Here is a 14,825-nt window from a genome sequence, read left to right on the forward strand (position 1 = left end):
AATCAGGGATACACACTGAATCTCTCCTCACGGGGACTCAGTGTGAGAATGTTTATTTTTGGAGGTATAGATTATTTTATTCTAATTTGTACAGATGATCATTTTAAATGAATTCCATAAAAACTTCAAAATTCTGTTAAAATTCCCACTAAATGCTTGAAATCAACTTTTAGGAATCCATTCACAGGTTTGTCTCTGCTTTGGGGAAAAAAAAAATTACACTTCTGTCCAAGCATGAAAATTGTGCAATAAAGTGTTTTTGTTTTTAAAGTGTGCGTTCATGGTATGTTTAGAGTTTCTTCTTGCTTTTGTCTCTGAAGCTGAAGGAAAGGGAGACGTGTGAGGAAGCAGTGGCTGTAGGTATGTGAGGAAGAGGGGGCGTTGGGCCGTGCTCTCCGCCTGCAGCCTCCTCCTCCTCGCTCCTCCACTCCTTGGTCTCCTCCTCTCTGACCAGGAGGGGAGATCCCAGGCTTTCCCCCATCAGTTGACTGATCCTGCTGGCTTTCTGTTTAGCATTTTCCACTGCTGATACACACGCACGCAACCTAAAAAGCAAACACACCACTTAGGACTCCTGCATTTGATTTGAATAGAAGGACATTTGAATGCCACGGTTAAAGCACCTCAGCTGACTCAGACATGCAGCACTGTGGAAGAAGTGGGGGGCCCCAACATGGACGCTCTTATCCAGCTTGTCCAGCAGGATGCTGCACATCTGCTCCATCTTCTCGAATTCTGAGAAAGTCACTATGATCTGTGAAAGATTTTGAAACACCATCATGTCACCCAGCTGTCTGCTCTCATGTTGTTAAATACCAGTTAGCTGTCCAAACAGCTCACCTCTGCATCCATGCTAAAGGTGTCGGCATCTCGGTGAAGATAGCGTCTCACTGACATATCTTCGTCTCTGACTCCATGCTGCCTGGAAAGAAAACACAGACTGAATACAGAAGCGCTCAAAGGTTATACAATTCCTCCCTCTGATTGATTAAAATTATTTAATCAGAAAAACAATGATGTGCCTTAGACTATCTAGTTAACATTTATTTATTTCTGTGTTTATTTTTAAATATGGTTGAGTTGGTCCTCCATACTTTAGTTTATCTTGTAAAGTGACAGTGAACGCACCATCTATAGGAGAACATGGTGGTGCTTGAATTATGCTGTGTTAACAGAAGCTTTATAAATATATAAATGGTGGGCTGCATTAATATAAAGCACCTTGCAATGTTTTACTGTGACATAAAAAAAGTTTGTTGTCTTTATGTTTGCTAAGGAAATAAACAGCAGCTTAACTTTAATACCCCTAAAAAAAGGATAAATTAAAGGTATTAGGAGTCCTCTGGACAGAAAACATCGACCTTTTTTACTTACCTGCACATTTAATCCTGACATATCTCATTATATAATGGTTTAAATGGATAATAAATCAAATTTTAGCTTTTATTATAATATTAAACGTGAGTATTATAGTGTTATATATCAAGCATCTTTGCTTTGTGCAATCGAAGCTCTTTGACTTCAACAACACAGCTGCAGAAATACCTTAAAAATTACAAACATTAGAAGGGTGACACAAAAAGTTTTCCTAGGGTCCATATTTCTATTCTAAAAATATTCCATTGGTCAAAACGTCACACTTTCTTCTAGGAATTTAATTTCGTTACCTGAAAGTGGAAAGTAATCATCATCATAACACAGATATATGCTTGAAATGAAAGATTATAACAGACAATAAATAAATAAGGTAATTATTACAAAGGTGAATAAATAAAGAAGCTAATTAAAAGAGATATATGCATTTATGTATCACTGTAATTTAATTTCTACCTACATTTATTTGTTTGTTTTTTGAGGGGCAATTAATTGTATGCTTTATTTATCGAGCATTTATTTATTTCTGTGTTTATTTTTAAATATGGTAGAGTTGGTCCTTCATACTTTAGTTTATCTTGTAAAGTGACAGTGAACGCACCATCTATAGGAGAACATGGTGGTGCTTGAATTATGCTGCGTTAACAGAAGCTTTATAAATATATAAATGGGACAGCTAACTGCACAGTCATAAACTTCTAGTTGTTTTTTTACCTGATTGTTTGTAAAATGTACTCCAGTCTTCGTGAAATGCTGTTGGTCACTTCGTTCACTGACTCCTTACTGCTGCTCACACTGACCCGCACTGTTGCTCGGTCGGCCGGGCAGGAAACCTCCGCCACCCCGCTGACCTGAACCTCCCTCACCGGCTTACCGACACCCTCCCTCCGAACTACTGCCGCCTCCAGGCTCTGCTGTTTGTCTTTACTCCTGGTTTCTGCCGCCGGTAAAGCGGCGAAGAGGCGAACCGGACTGTTCATAATGGACGGAAGCTCAAACGAACTTCGCGCTACTATGGCGACACGCGCAATGCTTCATGGGACTTGTAGTGCGAGGAGTGAACGGAATGCTTAATTATTTGAGGAAACTTAAATAATATGGAGGACCAGCTCTACCATATTTAAAAATGAATTCAGAAATAAATAAATGCGCAATAAATAAATAAGCATACAATTAGTTATGCCTAAAAATATAATAAATAAATTAATTAAATTATGTTTATTTATATAGTGCCAATTCAGAGCTCATGTCATCTCAAGGTACTTTACACTTCACCAGATAATACAGTCAAACTGATTCAAAGTTTTCTAAGGAAAACCAGTTGATTGTATCGACTCATTGACTCGAATGCAATCCCTCCCCGTCCAGGAAACACACAGCCAGGCAGACGAGCTCTGAGCCAACTCCCATGCCAGAGGATGAAGAGAGCACATCCAGCCAGTCACATTCAGAGAAACAGGACTACACTGGAAAACAGGCCGATCTCCAACATCTATATACAAAGGTGTTGATGGCAGCAGCACAGCTGATATTTCTCTCCAGGATGGTGCCACAGCCAAACAGGAACAGACGAGGCAAAGCTACTATGAGGAAAAAGCAGTGAGAGCAGAATGTTAGAGATTGAACTAACAGATTCTGCAGAGTGGGAGAATTGAGATAGAATGATGAAAAAGGGGTCCCTATGTCCTCCAGAGGTCTAAGCCTATAGCAGCATAACTATAGAGATAGCTCAGGATAACCTGGGCCACTCTAACTATAAGCTTTATCAAATGTAGGTAGAAATGAAATTATACAGTGAGGCATAAATATATACTATATCTCTTTATTAGCTTCTTTATTTATTCAGCTTTGTAATAATTACCTTATTTATTTATGTGTATGTTATAATACTCGAGTTCTTTTGAATTGAGAAACGGCCAGTGACTTCAGACTGGACTTTAGACTCTCCTCTCCTCCTGTAGATTGGACGTAAAATGCTGACCAACCAATGAGCAGAAAGTTGAGCCTCTAAGTCACACCCCTTCATTTGCATAATGAGGCAGAAATGCAGACGGAAATGTAAAAATGACAGGCAGAAATAAAAATTATGGAAGGAATAAATAGGGTAAAAAAATACAAAGGAAGAATAAAACAGACAAAAATATAACATGCACATAAATAATGTAATTATTAAAAAGGTTAATAAATAAAGAAGCTATTAAAAAGATATATACATTTACTTCTCACTGTATAACTTAATTTCTACCTACATTTATTTATTGTATTTTTGGGGGCAAATAATTGTATGCTTATTTATTTATTGAGCATTTATTTGTTTCTGTATTTATTTCTAAATATGGTAGAACTGGTCCTCCATAAAATTATGCTCGGTTAGGTTATAAAAAAGAAACGGGGCATATATTCGTAAGTAACCCTTATTTTTCTGTTTTTTTTAAGATGTTTTTTCTCTTTATGGCCCTTTAAAATGCTAGATTTAAATAAGTAAGTGTTTCTTAACATTTTTGCTGTTACTTTTGGATAATATTGTTGATATATTAACAGAACACAATGCAATAAAAAATGTAAGTGGAAATTTATTGGGTCATTTAATTTAACTTATTAGTTATGCTTAAGTCTACATTTATTATTTATTTACTTATTAATAACCTTACATCTACTTATTCAGCTGTCATTGTTGAATTTAAATTGAATTCCCTGTATTTTGTTTTCCCAGATCAGGGGAAACAAATTGCAATGTGTTGATTGTAAGAGTTTATATACACTACACTATGCTTTATATTTTCAGATATTTTTACTGAATAGCAGAGCATCACATATTCATTATCCACGTTATTGCTGACTTTTTTGCATTTGTTCTGCGTTAGCGCAATAAAACATTTAATAACAATGGATGATTTATAGAGTCCCAACTGGCTGAAATTAAACTAGATTTGAACATATTTCAGGAACTTGTATTTTTTCAGACAATGTCTTAATTAATTTAAACATTGATATATGTTATGTGTTTATATATTTATGATCAGCTGAGATAAACAGGTTAAACATTCCCCTCATTACTCTTATCACTGACGGCTTCATGTCTCTTCCTCATCTTTCTTTTACAGTCATGGGGAAAAGTGGAATCTTTACACTTTAACGATGCTTAATCAGTTGGTTTACTTTAACAAAAATAATTAAACAAAGAACTTACCTTTCTACATAATCATAAACATTACACTTCTTTAAGTATTTTTTTAAAGGTTGGATGTATTAATTGATTCCATAGTTGCTTTACCCTTTGATAATCTGGAAAAATATGTTAACTACAAAATATCCTTTATGTTTAACAAAATCAGAATGTTCATCTATATGCTGTATAGTTTCATGTTTTTATATCAACTCTTCCACTTGTTATTGTAATATTCAGAATTTACTCGCACTCAAAATAATTCACTAAGGTAAGGTAAGTGTATTTAGTAAACTAAAAAATGATGCTGTGATTGCATTATTTAAGGTTTTGGCAAAGTATGTATCCAAGCAGGTGGAATACGATTTCATAACACACATTATTGTTATTTATATTACTAAAAAAACTAAGTTTAATCTCTCTTTTTGTTCCATCTCACAGTAGGGGAGTGACTGCCTAGTGGTTAGGGCATAGACCTTGGAATCCTGAGGTTGTGAGTTCGAGCCCTACTCCCACAGACTGCCACTCTGACTTTCTGAGCAAGACCCTTAACCCTGCACTGCTCCCCGGGCGCCTCACAATGGCAGCCCACGGCTCCCCAAGGGGATAGGTTAAATGCAGAGGTAAATTACTCCAATGTGAGATCAATAAAGTTATACTATTGTTATTAGTCTGCAAGATTGTGTTGATAAAGAAAATGCATTGAAGTTGATGACACTAAATAATGTGAAAAGGTTAATGTAAATACTTTTGAAAGCATTGCATATATATATATATATATATATATATATATATATATATATATATATATATATATATATATATATATATATATGAATAATACTGAGGGAAAAAAAAGGAGATATAAAACAGAATCAGTAACTAGCACAGTCCTTTTATGGCAGCATACTTTTGTCAGAATTTGCATATTTCATATCAGTACCTCTAATTACTCAGCAGATGGCAGCAAATAGTAACAGTTGATGCACACATAGGCTTGCATTTGGCAGAAAATAGATAATCCTCTGTCTAACTTCAAGTCATTTCTTTATATTTTACAGAAAAAAACTCACAGTGAATGAGTTATAAAAATTTTGCATCCCTACAGGAAACATAAATACTGTATTTGCATTGTTAAATGTGAGCCTGTAGATTAGAAGATAAAGTAGTTTAATTATAAATATAAAGAGAAACATTTGTTTTAAATGATGAGGATTAATGAAAGTCTCAGAAAGTCTTCCGTGAGCTCTGTTGTTTTTTTTTAAAGCCATTTAAAAGCAGCAGAGATTTGATCCAGATCTTGCTGGTTCCTCTGTACACCAAAGTTTATTTTGTTTCCTTAGAGCATTAAACTGTGAAATGAGCATTATAATCACAACCTAAAAATACAAGGCAGTATTTGTTGTTGTTGTCTCTGGTTTCGCCGGTCCCCTGGTACGCTCTGTGAAACCCCACATCTGAAGCTACGCTCCAGCCAAGAGGGATAAAGCACAGTATGATGGGATGTTTTCATAGGAGGGAGAAAAGGAGACTCAAACTGTTAGATCTCTGTTGAAGTTCAGAGAATTCCTCTTATATTTTTAATTAGGAAACACTCAAACTAACTAGCAAAGTCTACATCTACTCTCTCCAGTGTGTCAAAGCACCTTCAGATCGAGACCTTGATCACTCACTGTGCTATTTAAAAACAACAACAATACTTTTTCAGTCTGCATTAACTTATAACCAGTGTTGGGTCAAGTACTCAACAGTAGTACTTGAGTAAAAGTACTAATGCTCATAGTTAAATCTTATTCAACTACAAGTAAAAGTTACTCAGTCAAACATCTACTCAATTTGAAAGTATCAAAGTGCTAATTTTTGAAAATACTTAAGTATTTTTAAATGCATGCTTTTTTGAATACTTAAGTGTTTAAAAAAATGTTTTTCCCAATATCTGTACCTTTCTGTATCACTTTCAGAGAAATTTTACAGAACCTTTCAGAAAACACCTGATGTATTGATGCGTGGAACCATCTACTACAAATTCCTACTCCCTTTATAAAGAATATATATATATATATATTTCTTATTTGAAAACAAACCAAAGTGAAAACAGGAGTGTATTGATTCTCCTCACACTTTCACTATGGAATAGAGGTTTAAGTTTGAATCTATTGTCACAAAGGATCCGCAACTCTGATCTGGGAACTCATCTTACTGAACAACTTGGCCACATGGCAACAACTAACGCTTTAATAAAATGATGAACTATGAATAACATCTGCTCTGAGTTTCTCACATTTGTGGAATGCCATGCAAATCTCTAAAACAGTGGTGTCCAAATTCAGTCCTAAGGGCCGCTATCTTTCATGTTGAAATTGCATTTCAAGAGAGAAAAACAGCAACAGCGGATAACAAAGCCAAGCTGAAAAAAAAGGAACAAGAAACAAGCAGCTTCCTTGTAATATAGTGGAGTAGAAAGTTATAAGATTTATGCTAAAAAGTACAGAAACGGACTGAAAGATGATTATTTCCTTTCATCTCTCGATATGAAAGGAGTGGGGTCCATAGATTGGGACTGTGGTCACACACAAACAACAGCTTTGACTGTAGCAATCTGCTGATATGTCTCTCTTTCCATCTAATTCAGTCCAAGCTGTGTTGGAGTCCCTCCATTGACCACAATCAAAGCCCCTGCAGTTTTTATGTTCGTATTGTGCAAGAAAATCTCTAGACATCGTTTTGAACACAGTGCCATATTTCATATAATTTACGCTGCATTTCTTCCTCTCTGCAGTTTTTTAACTTTTTGCTGAAGGTGATAAAAGTTGTGCCTCTGCAGCTATGGTCTGCCTTTTGTTAAACTGTGAAAAGTTCTGGTTCTTTTTTTTTAGGATTTCCACCTTAGATCGATTCCTTATTAAACAATAGAGAAGACATCTAAGTAGGTTGGAAGCATTTAAATCTTGATCAGTAAAATGAGGAATGTTAAGTTTTCTCCATGTTATACCTTGTAAAAAGGTATAAGATCGGGACTTAAGTGTTTTTGCATATCTTCTTGGTGTTTTTCTGTAATGAAAGAGCGTGCCTATTCAAAGGGCCGGCTTTACTAACAGGCAACACAAGTGGCTACCTGGGGCGTCATCTGCTGGACAGGGCAAACATTGCAGAATGAAAAAAAAAAAAAAGGAACAAAATTAAGAATTAATTGTATGTATGTATTATAAAACCATGGATGTCTTTCCTGCTAGGAACACCAGAAGAGTAAAATTTTAGACAACATTGGGAATATTAGGGATATTTTGTGGATATGGCCCTCACTCTTTTCCATCTTAGTCCAAACCTAAAATGAAGGCACTATGACTTATTTTCCTTAAATCCGATCTTAGTGCTTCTCTGTTGTTTAAGATTACTATGAGTCAACATTTTGGTATATGTTTTTTATTTTTGTCTAAGGCAACAAATGCAGACCAAAATGGAAAGCAGAAATGTCTTTACAATAATACTTTGACAGTTAAGATTTTTTTTCTTATGATTGCATACTTCTATGATAATTTAGATGTTGTGCTTCACCTCCATGACCTTTGCAAAAAAATATAAAGTTCCCTTTCAAAGTTGTTGTCTTAACCTTGATATTTGACTTTAGCTTTTGATTTTGCACCCATCACATTAGCACACAATTTGAAGTTGTCAGTTGTTTGAATGTTGTAATTCTATATCTTAAATTGATATTTATTCTTCAGGTTATTGCCTTTAAAACATAAAAAAAAAAAAAGAATCATTATTAAAATAACTGTGGAGTTGCACACTATTTGCACTTTAATGTATGTATGTGGATGATTGCATCCATAAATGTATTCAACTATGTGTAGAGTCCATATTTATTTTTATTTTAATGTGATAGATAAAAGGTCAAGAATGTCTAGTTATCAAAATGGTAAAGTTTTTATTATTCAAAGGATGAAATTTCTTTGGACAAGACCAATTTTATTATTTATTAATTTATTTATTTGTCTGTATGTAGAACCTCAACACCAAAACAAATTCCTTGAATGTGTAAAACAATACTTTTCCAATAAAGCATTTTCTGATTCTGGTTTAATTTCAGTATAAATACATATACTTTCCTAGAAGCCTTAAGCGCTTACTCAGAGATCATTAGGAGAATTTTAATAAGGGAAGAAGTCCATGGTTTCTCTGGAGTAGCTGCAAAGATAAATGAATTTTAATAAATGGCAACATCTGTTAATCAAAACTAAATTTAGCCTCTAGGGAAATAAAGACATTGATAAAGGAAGGATGTAAAATAAAAAAAATTCTTACAAGATAAAGAAACTGCTCCTGTTAAATTAAACCAAATGTGAGGAAATTGTTATTATTAACATACATTATATGTCAGAACAATAACACAACACAACCATAAATTCACTATGCCCATAGTTAAACATGGTATGGCCAGTATTATGCTGTGGATTTTATATTTTTGATATATTCTTTTAAGCAGCAAAACTGTGATTTATAATTTATTTTTGAAATTGTTTACATTATTATTGGTAATAAGCTAAAAACTTATTATTTCGAATTTTATTTGTAAGATATTTGTTCTATTCAATAATATTATAGAAAAAGAACAAACCACAGCTAACTGACAAAAATCTGAGATTATGGATGTCTAAATGTTACTTTACTATTTGTCATAATTCCATTGATAATATGGCAAAAGATAAACAGGGAATACATTTTTCTGAGGATTTAATGATTGCAAACAGAACAGTCACAGTCAGAAAACATGCATAGTTATAACGGCTTAGGCTTGATAGCAGAACAGGGTGCGAAAGCACATTGTTTTTTTTTTTTCATGACAGCTCAAGAGCATTTTCCAGATACGTTCAGATCCAGAAAATTAGGTTGATAGATGAGTTTTCATGAAATACTCTACATTTTTTGTACGTTGTAGAGGGTCCTGAGAGATAAACAAGGAGTCAGACTGCCTGCTGACTTCTCTGCATGTCAGTATATTATCTGAAGAATTTCCTCTTGCTGTCACTCAGCTCCATAGCGCCCATCCCTGTAAACAGCTTTTATTCAAATAAACAGTTCAGCTCATAACCTCCTCCACTCCCATCACTGAGCAGATCCTTGTTTGCAGGGAGATTGACGTGTGCTGGCACAGAAAATAAACCTATGTGAGCAATATTGGGAGAAAAAACAAAAACAAAAAAAAACTAATGTACACTGCTTCACTCAATAATTATGTACATGCACTAACTAACACAGCTGGCCTGTAATTTCCTTTTTTTTTTTTCTTTTTTTTTCTTTTTTTTTTTTTTACATTAGCCTGTAAAAGATGTCAATGTTACAACAAAAGTTTAATTTCCTGCTCATTTTCATTTTTGTTGTTTTACAACTTAGTGATGACAGGTTTCTATCTTGGGTACATCCAAGAAAAAAAAGGAAATCTGTGTATACCTACCTCAACACACACACACATACACACACACACACTTGCTCAACCTGTTAAAGATCTAATAAAGATTATACATCTGTTTGTTCCAGATGGTTTTGCAGCAGAAACCCAAACTCTGGTAAAATGCCCACAAGTCCAACTGCCCAGAACAAGCTGCATGTTAATTACACTCAACTACATCATGGTGTAGAAACACACAGGTGCAGGCACAGCATGCTGCCATGGTCATGTGACTATGTATGGTATACCTTTCAGATATAATTTATATGAATCAAGTACTGCTTAAAGTAGCTTAACTTATGCAGCAGGTCTTGATTTTACCCTCCTATGCATTAACATTTCTACCCCTCTCTCTCCTGCAGACTGGTATTTTTTAAGGCCTAGTTGAGTTTCAGGGCTCTATTAAAAGTTCAAAGGAAGCATTTACTGCTGCAACTGGAGCTAGTCTACACCGAGGCTTTATACTAATGAGTGCAGGATATTCTGCGCATAGTTTCAGGGCAAAACACACAGATTTTAAGTGCCACAGCACATGTTTCACTTGTGGAATCTTCAGCAATGTCATTTCATTGTTTTTTCTTCTAGTTACTGTCATTCAGCAATCTCTTTGAAACTCATTCAACCAAGTCTGTTTCCGTTGTTTTTTCACTCTTTGAAACATTTTACCTGCTGTTGTCTTGGGAAAAATTAAGACGTGCATAAACATTTTCCAATGTGATGATTATAAAAAGTACAGCTTCTGCTTTATTTATCTAATCTATCTAATCTAGATGGGAGAAATGTGTTTAGAAACAATGATGTAGTTGCCTACTTTGCCTAGTTGTATTGCAAATGTCTTATAATTGTGTGGTAAAAATTCTCACATGACACAGAAAATGTTAAACAGTGTGAAAAAAAAATCCCAAAGACTTTAATTATGTTGCTTTTTGTACTCAAAAATTGAAATTTCAGAGTTCTAGTTAGAAGAAATCTGCAAATGCTTTTGAAAATACAACAATTTCTTTCACACTGTTTTACAGCAATATTAGCTAATGTCATGTCAAAATTAAATATAGTGCTAAATGCTGAATTGTTGGTTATTCTACATAAAACTAAGGGCATAAACTTAAAACAATTGTAAATATGTTTGCATCCTGCTAGCATATCTTTAAAGGTGCAAAGGGATTTAATTTGCAATTCAGGAGACATGGTGTGTAAGCCTTTTTTTGCATGCATGCATGTCTTCATCAGTATGCAGATCATATTTTAATGACCGGACCTTGGAAAATAGTGTGCATCTGTTACTCATGACGAAATTGTTAATTATTTTTTCTCCCTTGATGGACGGTTATGTTTTATCAAAGTATTCTGGGCCTACTTTGTTTTGCAGTTTATTGGGTCAAGCTGCTGTTGAGAGGAGCTGGTTGAGTTCCAACTGTTTAAAGCGTATCTGCTGTAAATCTAACGGTGGCTCCTTCTTTGTAAGGGAAGAGTGGGATCAGGGGTCAATCAGCAGAATAAGACAGCTTTTTATGTTTTATATTTTATTTATTTGAGAAAAAAGGATCACAAATAACAAAAAAGTAAATTTTCCTTTTTGTTAGAACAATAGCCATACAAAAAACAAACATTTAACATGATGTACAAAAGCCTACACATCAAACAGCAAATGTCAAATACGAGACATATTCAAACGGCTAATTAACTTAAATAGATAAAGTCACAGACAACCTATTCTAAGCATATTATACATGCTCAGTATGTCTATTTTAAGCATTGGGGTCTGGAATAAGTGACATATCAGACTTGATAACATACTTAAGGAATGGTCTCCATAGATTCATTAACATTCCACTTCTGCAGATCAATGACAGTCTGATTTTTTTCTAATTTGAGAAAATAGAGGATGTGTCTAATCAAACAAGTGTGTGTAGGTGGTACAGAAGACTTCTATTTCAAAACAGTCAATTGTCTCGACAAAAGGTTGGCAAAAGCTAGAACATATTTTTTATATTTTGCAAAAGAAGTAAAAAAATATGTATCTGCAAGGAAGGGGGGTGGATATTAAAGAGTACAGTGAGTGCATCGGGTTCAACTCTTTCACCTAGTAATTCTGACAAAGTGGTAAACATCTCTGTGCAATACCTATACAATGATGGGCAGTTCCAGAACATATGTACAAGGTTCGCAGTACACTGAAAAAAATAATGCAACTTCTTTTGGCATTCACTTAATCATATTTACTTACCGTACTGTAACAACATTCTTTTATGTCCTACCCTGCTAACATGAAACAATTGTGTTAAAGTACCTAAGTATGGTTAAGTAAATGCAAAAAATGGTTGCATTATTTTTTTCAGTGTAGACTGTTCACCTCTCTTACAAGGTGGTTATCCCATCATTGGCCAATCTAGCTTTACTATAATAGACATGATGTACCACTTTACATAGAATGAGAGCGTGATAGAGGACTTCTATATTTGCTGCTATTTCACTGTCCAGATATCTTGTTAAAATGCCACCGCCACAACCTTTTTATGGAGTATTTATATTTATATTTTATATTCTATTTTATTTCTTATAGTGAACTAGACAACATTGTTGGTTTGATGATTTGCATCCGCTTCTGATTCATAAGCAATTAGACCTATGCCTCTCGCGCTAGGTGTGTTCTGAATAGCCCCGGTGTTATGCCTGTAACAGGTATAAATGAGTCCAGATTTTTATTAAAAAAACTGTGAGATTTGTTTTTTTTTACTGTATTCCATGAAATCCAATCATCCACCATGACCTGACAGTGACAAAGAGTAAAAAGAAAAACTAAACTAAAAAAACTGATTATTTGTGCACACGAGGTACCGCAACTGTACAACCACGGGCACCGCAGGCATGGATGGACTGGGAATCCAGGGCTGCTGGCCAGCCTTATTCATTACTCATACAGGTTAATCACCTCGTTATCTCAAGAAATCAATACATTTTTTCTCATGATCGCAAAATAATTATCTAATCTCGAGAAAACAATTAATGAATTAACTGTTATGCCAAGGCAAAGAAAAAAAAAATTGAGTACAACTGCTCTCGGCTTCCGTAGAGTTTACCTATGTGAAGTGCATATAGGTAATGTTATATTATTCTTATTATTGTCATTAACTCCAGCCAGAGTCCTGCACGAGTCTGAATTTTCAAAACTGTATCCTCCTGCACTGTAGAGTTTAGAACTGAGATCTGACTCGTTACCCGCAATTATCCCTATTTAAAACCTGGGTGGGACTACACAGTGCTGTAAATAATAAAATGCGACCCGACCGGTGCTCACAAAGTGTACAGCCATTTATAATAAGAGGCAGAAAAGAACATTGCCTCCTGCTCACATCCAGTGCATTCTGCGCTCACAGATTAACAGCTGTAAATTGGTCAAAGTAAGACGGTTTGTCTCGTTGCTTAAGANAACATTGCCTCCTGCTCACATCCAGTGCATTCTGCGCTCACAGATTAACAGCTGTAAATTGGTCAAAGTAAGACGGTTTGTCTCGTGGCTTAAGACAACTGTTATGTGGATATTCTTGAATCAATCTATTTTTGAAAATGTAGAGTTAATAAATAGGAAAATATAAATACATTTTATTCATTCTATAACTCTATGATACCTGCATTTTGTTCATATACCCGTATATATACCCGTTCTCGCACCCCTGAAATAATTTTTTTTTTTTCCTACCCATAGAAGTAAATTGAATACATGTACCCGGGTTCAGGACTCTACCTTCAGCTACATGCCTTAGAAACTCTTCTTTCTTTTAAGGCTGCACTCAGGCTGCCTATACAGTAGTAGCCATTCAAAATTACCCCACTTTCCTTGATGGGCCCTTGGCTGGTCTTTGGCTGTTCCTTGGCTGGTCCCCTACAATTCATCTCCAGGTTAGACCTTGTAATTAAGTGAAAGGGTGGAGTAAGAGTAAAAAAAATATGCAAGAGGGGAAGTTGGAGGGGATTTCGCTGTTAGTTGCAGGGGAGCCTGCTGCCAATCTGCTGGCGTTTGACTGGGAAGGGCCATTTTAAATGGCTGATACTTTAGCACAGATAATCTGCTCATTTAAATGGGGCTGAACCCACAAACCCCATGGTTTGTACATCTCAACATTTGTGCAGCAATCTTGGTAGATCATTCTTAACACACAAACTTCTTGCATACACAAACAAACAAAAGAAAGAACCTGTAATTTAATGCCTCTTATTTAGAATTTTTGAAAACCTTGATTGTCCTTATTTCATTGTTTATTCATTACATTCAACAATGTTGGACTTTTTGTCGAAATGAGTCGTCAGAATTTGAGGGGTCTAACTGGAGACCATCTGAACAAGTATTGTGTTGTTGTTTGGGATAGTGTGCGTTTTCACGACTGATGTGGACAGTCAGACAGTAGTGGAATATCTCCATCCCTACTCACCCTTCCCGAATCCAGTAAAGGAGCTCTGCTCTTCCTGGAGGGTCGAGCGCATATGACCTGCATCCACATCCCCAAATGGTCCTGCTAGCAACCACGGATGCAGCATGTGATGACATCATATGTGAGTATAGGAGATACTTTCCCCACTGCCCTTCAAGAAGTGGTATTCGCTGTGATGCAGAAGAGATTATGGGCCGGATCTATCAAAGGTTTGCGCGTATAAAAACGTGAGCTGTTTCACTTCGCACGCTAAAAAATGTACAAACTGATCTATCAACAGCGTGCTAAAAGGATTTGGTCTTTAAAACATGCTAAATAGCGCCTCTTATCCATTTAGTACTTTTTCTGCAATGAATATGCAATATGGGGCGTTTACACTGTTAGGGTTTATTATTTTGTGCACTGT

General features: G+C 35.3%; 1 protein-coding gene across 1 annotated transcript in view; it reads right to left on the reverse strand.

Moving 5' to 3' along the window:
• Positions 1-110: 110 nt before the first annotated feature.
• irak1bp1 (interleukin 1 receptor associated kinase 1 binding protein 1) overlaps positions 111-14,825 on the reverse strand; it is a 16,895-nt gene continuing 2,180 nt past the window's right edge. The window contains exons 2-6 of the mRNA XM_015394536.1: positions 5,057-5,059; positions 2,089-2,366; positions 841-922; positions 624-754; positions 111-545 (exon numbers count right to left, since the gene is read on the reverse strand). Coding sequence (XP_015250022.1) covers positions 290-545; positions 624-754; positions 841-922; positions 2,089-2,354 — 735 coding nt within the window. The 5' untranslated portion in view covers positions 2,355-2,366; positions 5,057-5,059 and the 3' untranslated portion in view covers positions 111-289. The remainder of the gene's footprint in view (positions 546-623; positions 755-840; positions 923-2,088; positions 2,367-5,056; positions 5,060-14,825) is intronic.

Source organism: Cyprinodon variegatus, unplaced genomic scaffold (assembly GCF_000732505.1).
Source record: "Cyprinodon variegatus isolate N-32 unplaced genomic scaffold, C_variegatus-1.0 Scaffold25, whole genome shotgun sequence".
Classification (NCBI taxonomy): Eukaryota; Metazoa; Chordata; class Actinopteri; order Cyprinodontiformes; family Cyprinodontidae; genus Cyprinodon; species Cyprinodon variegatus.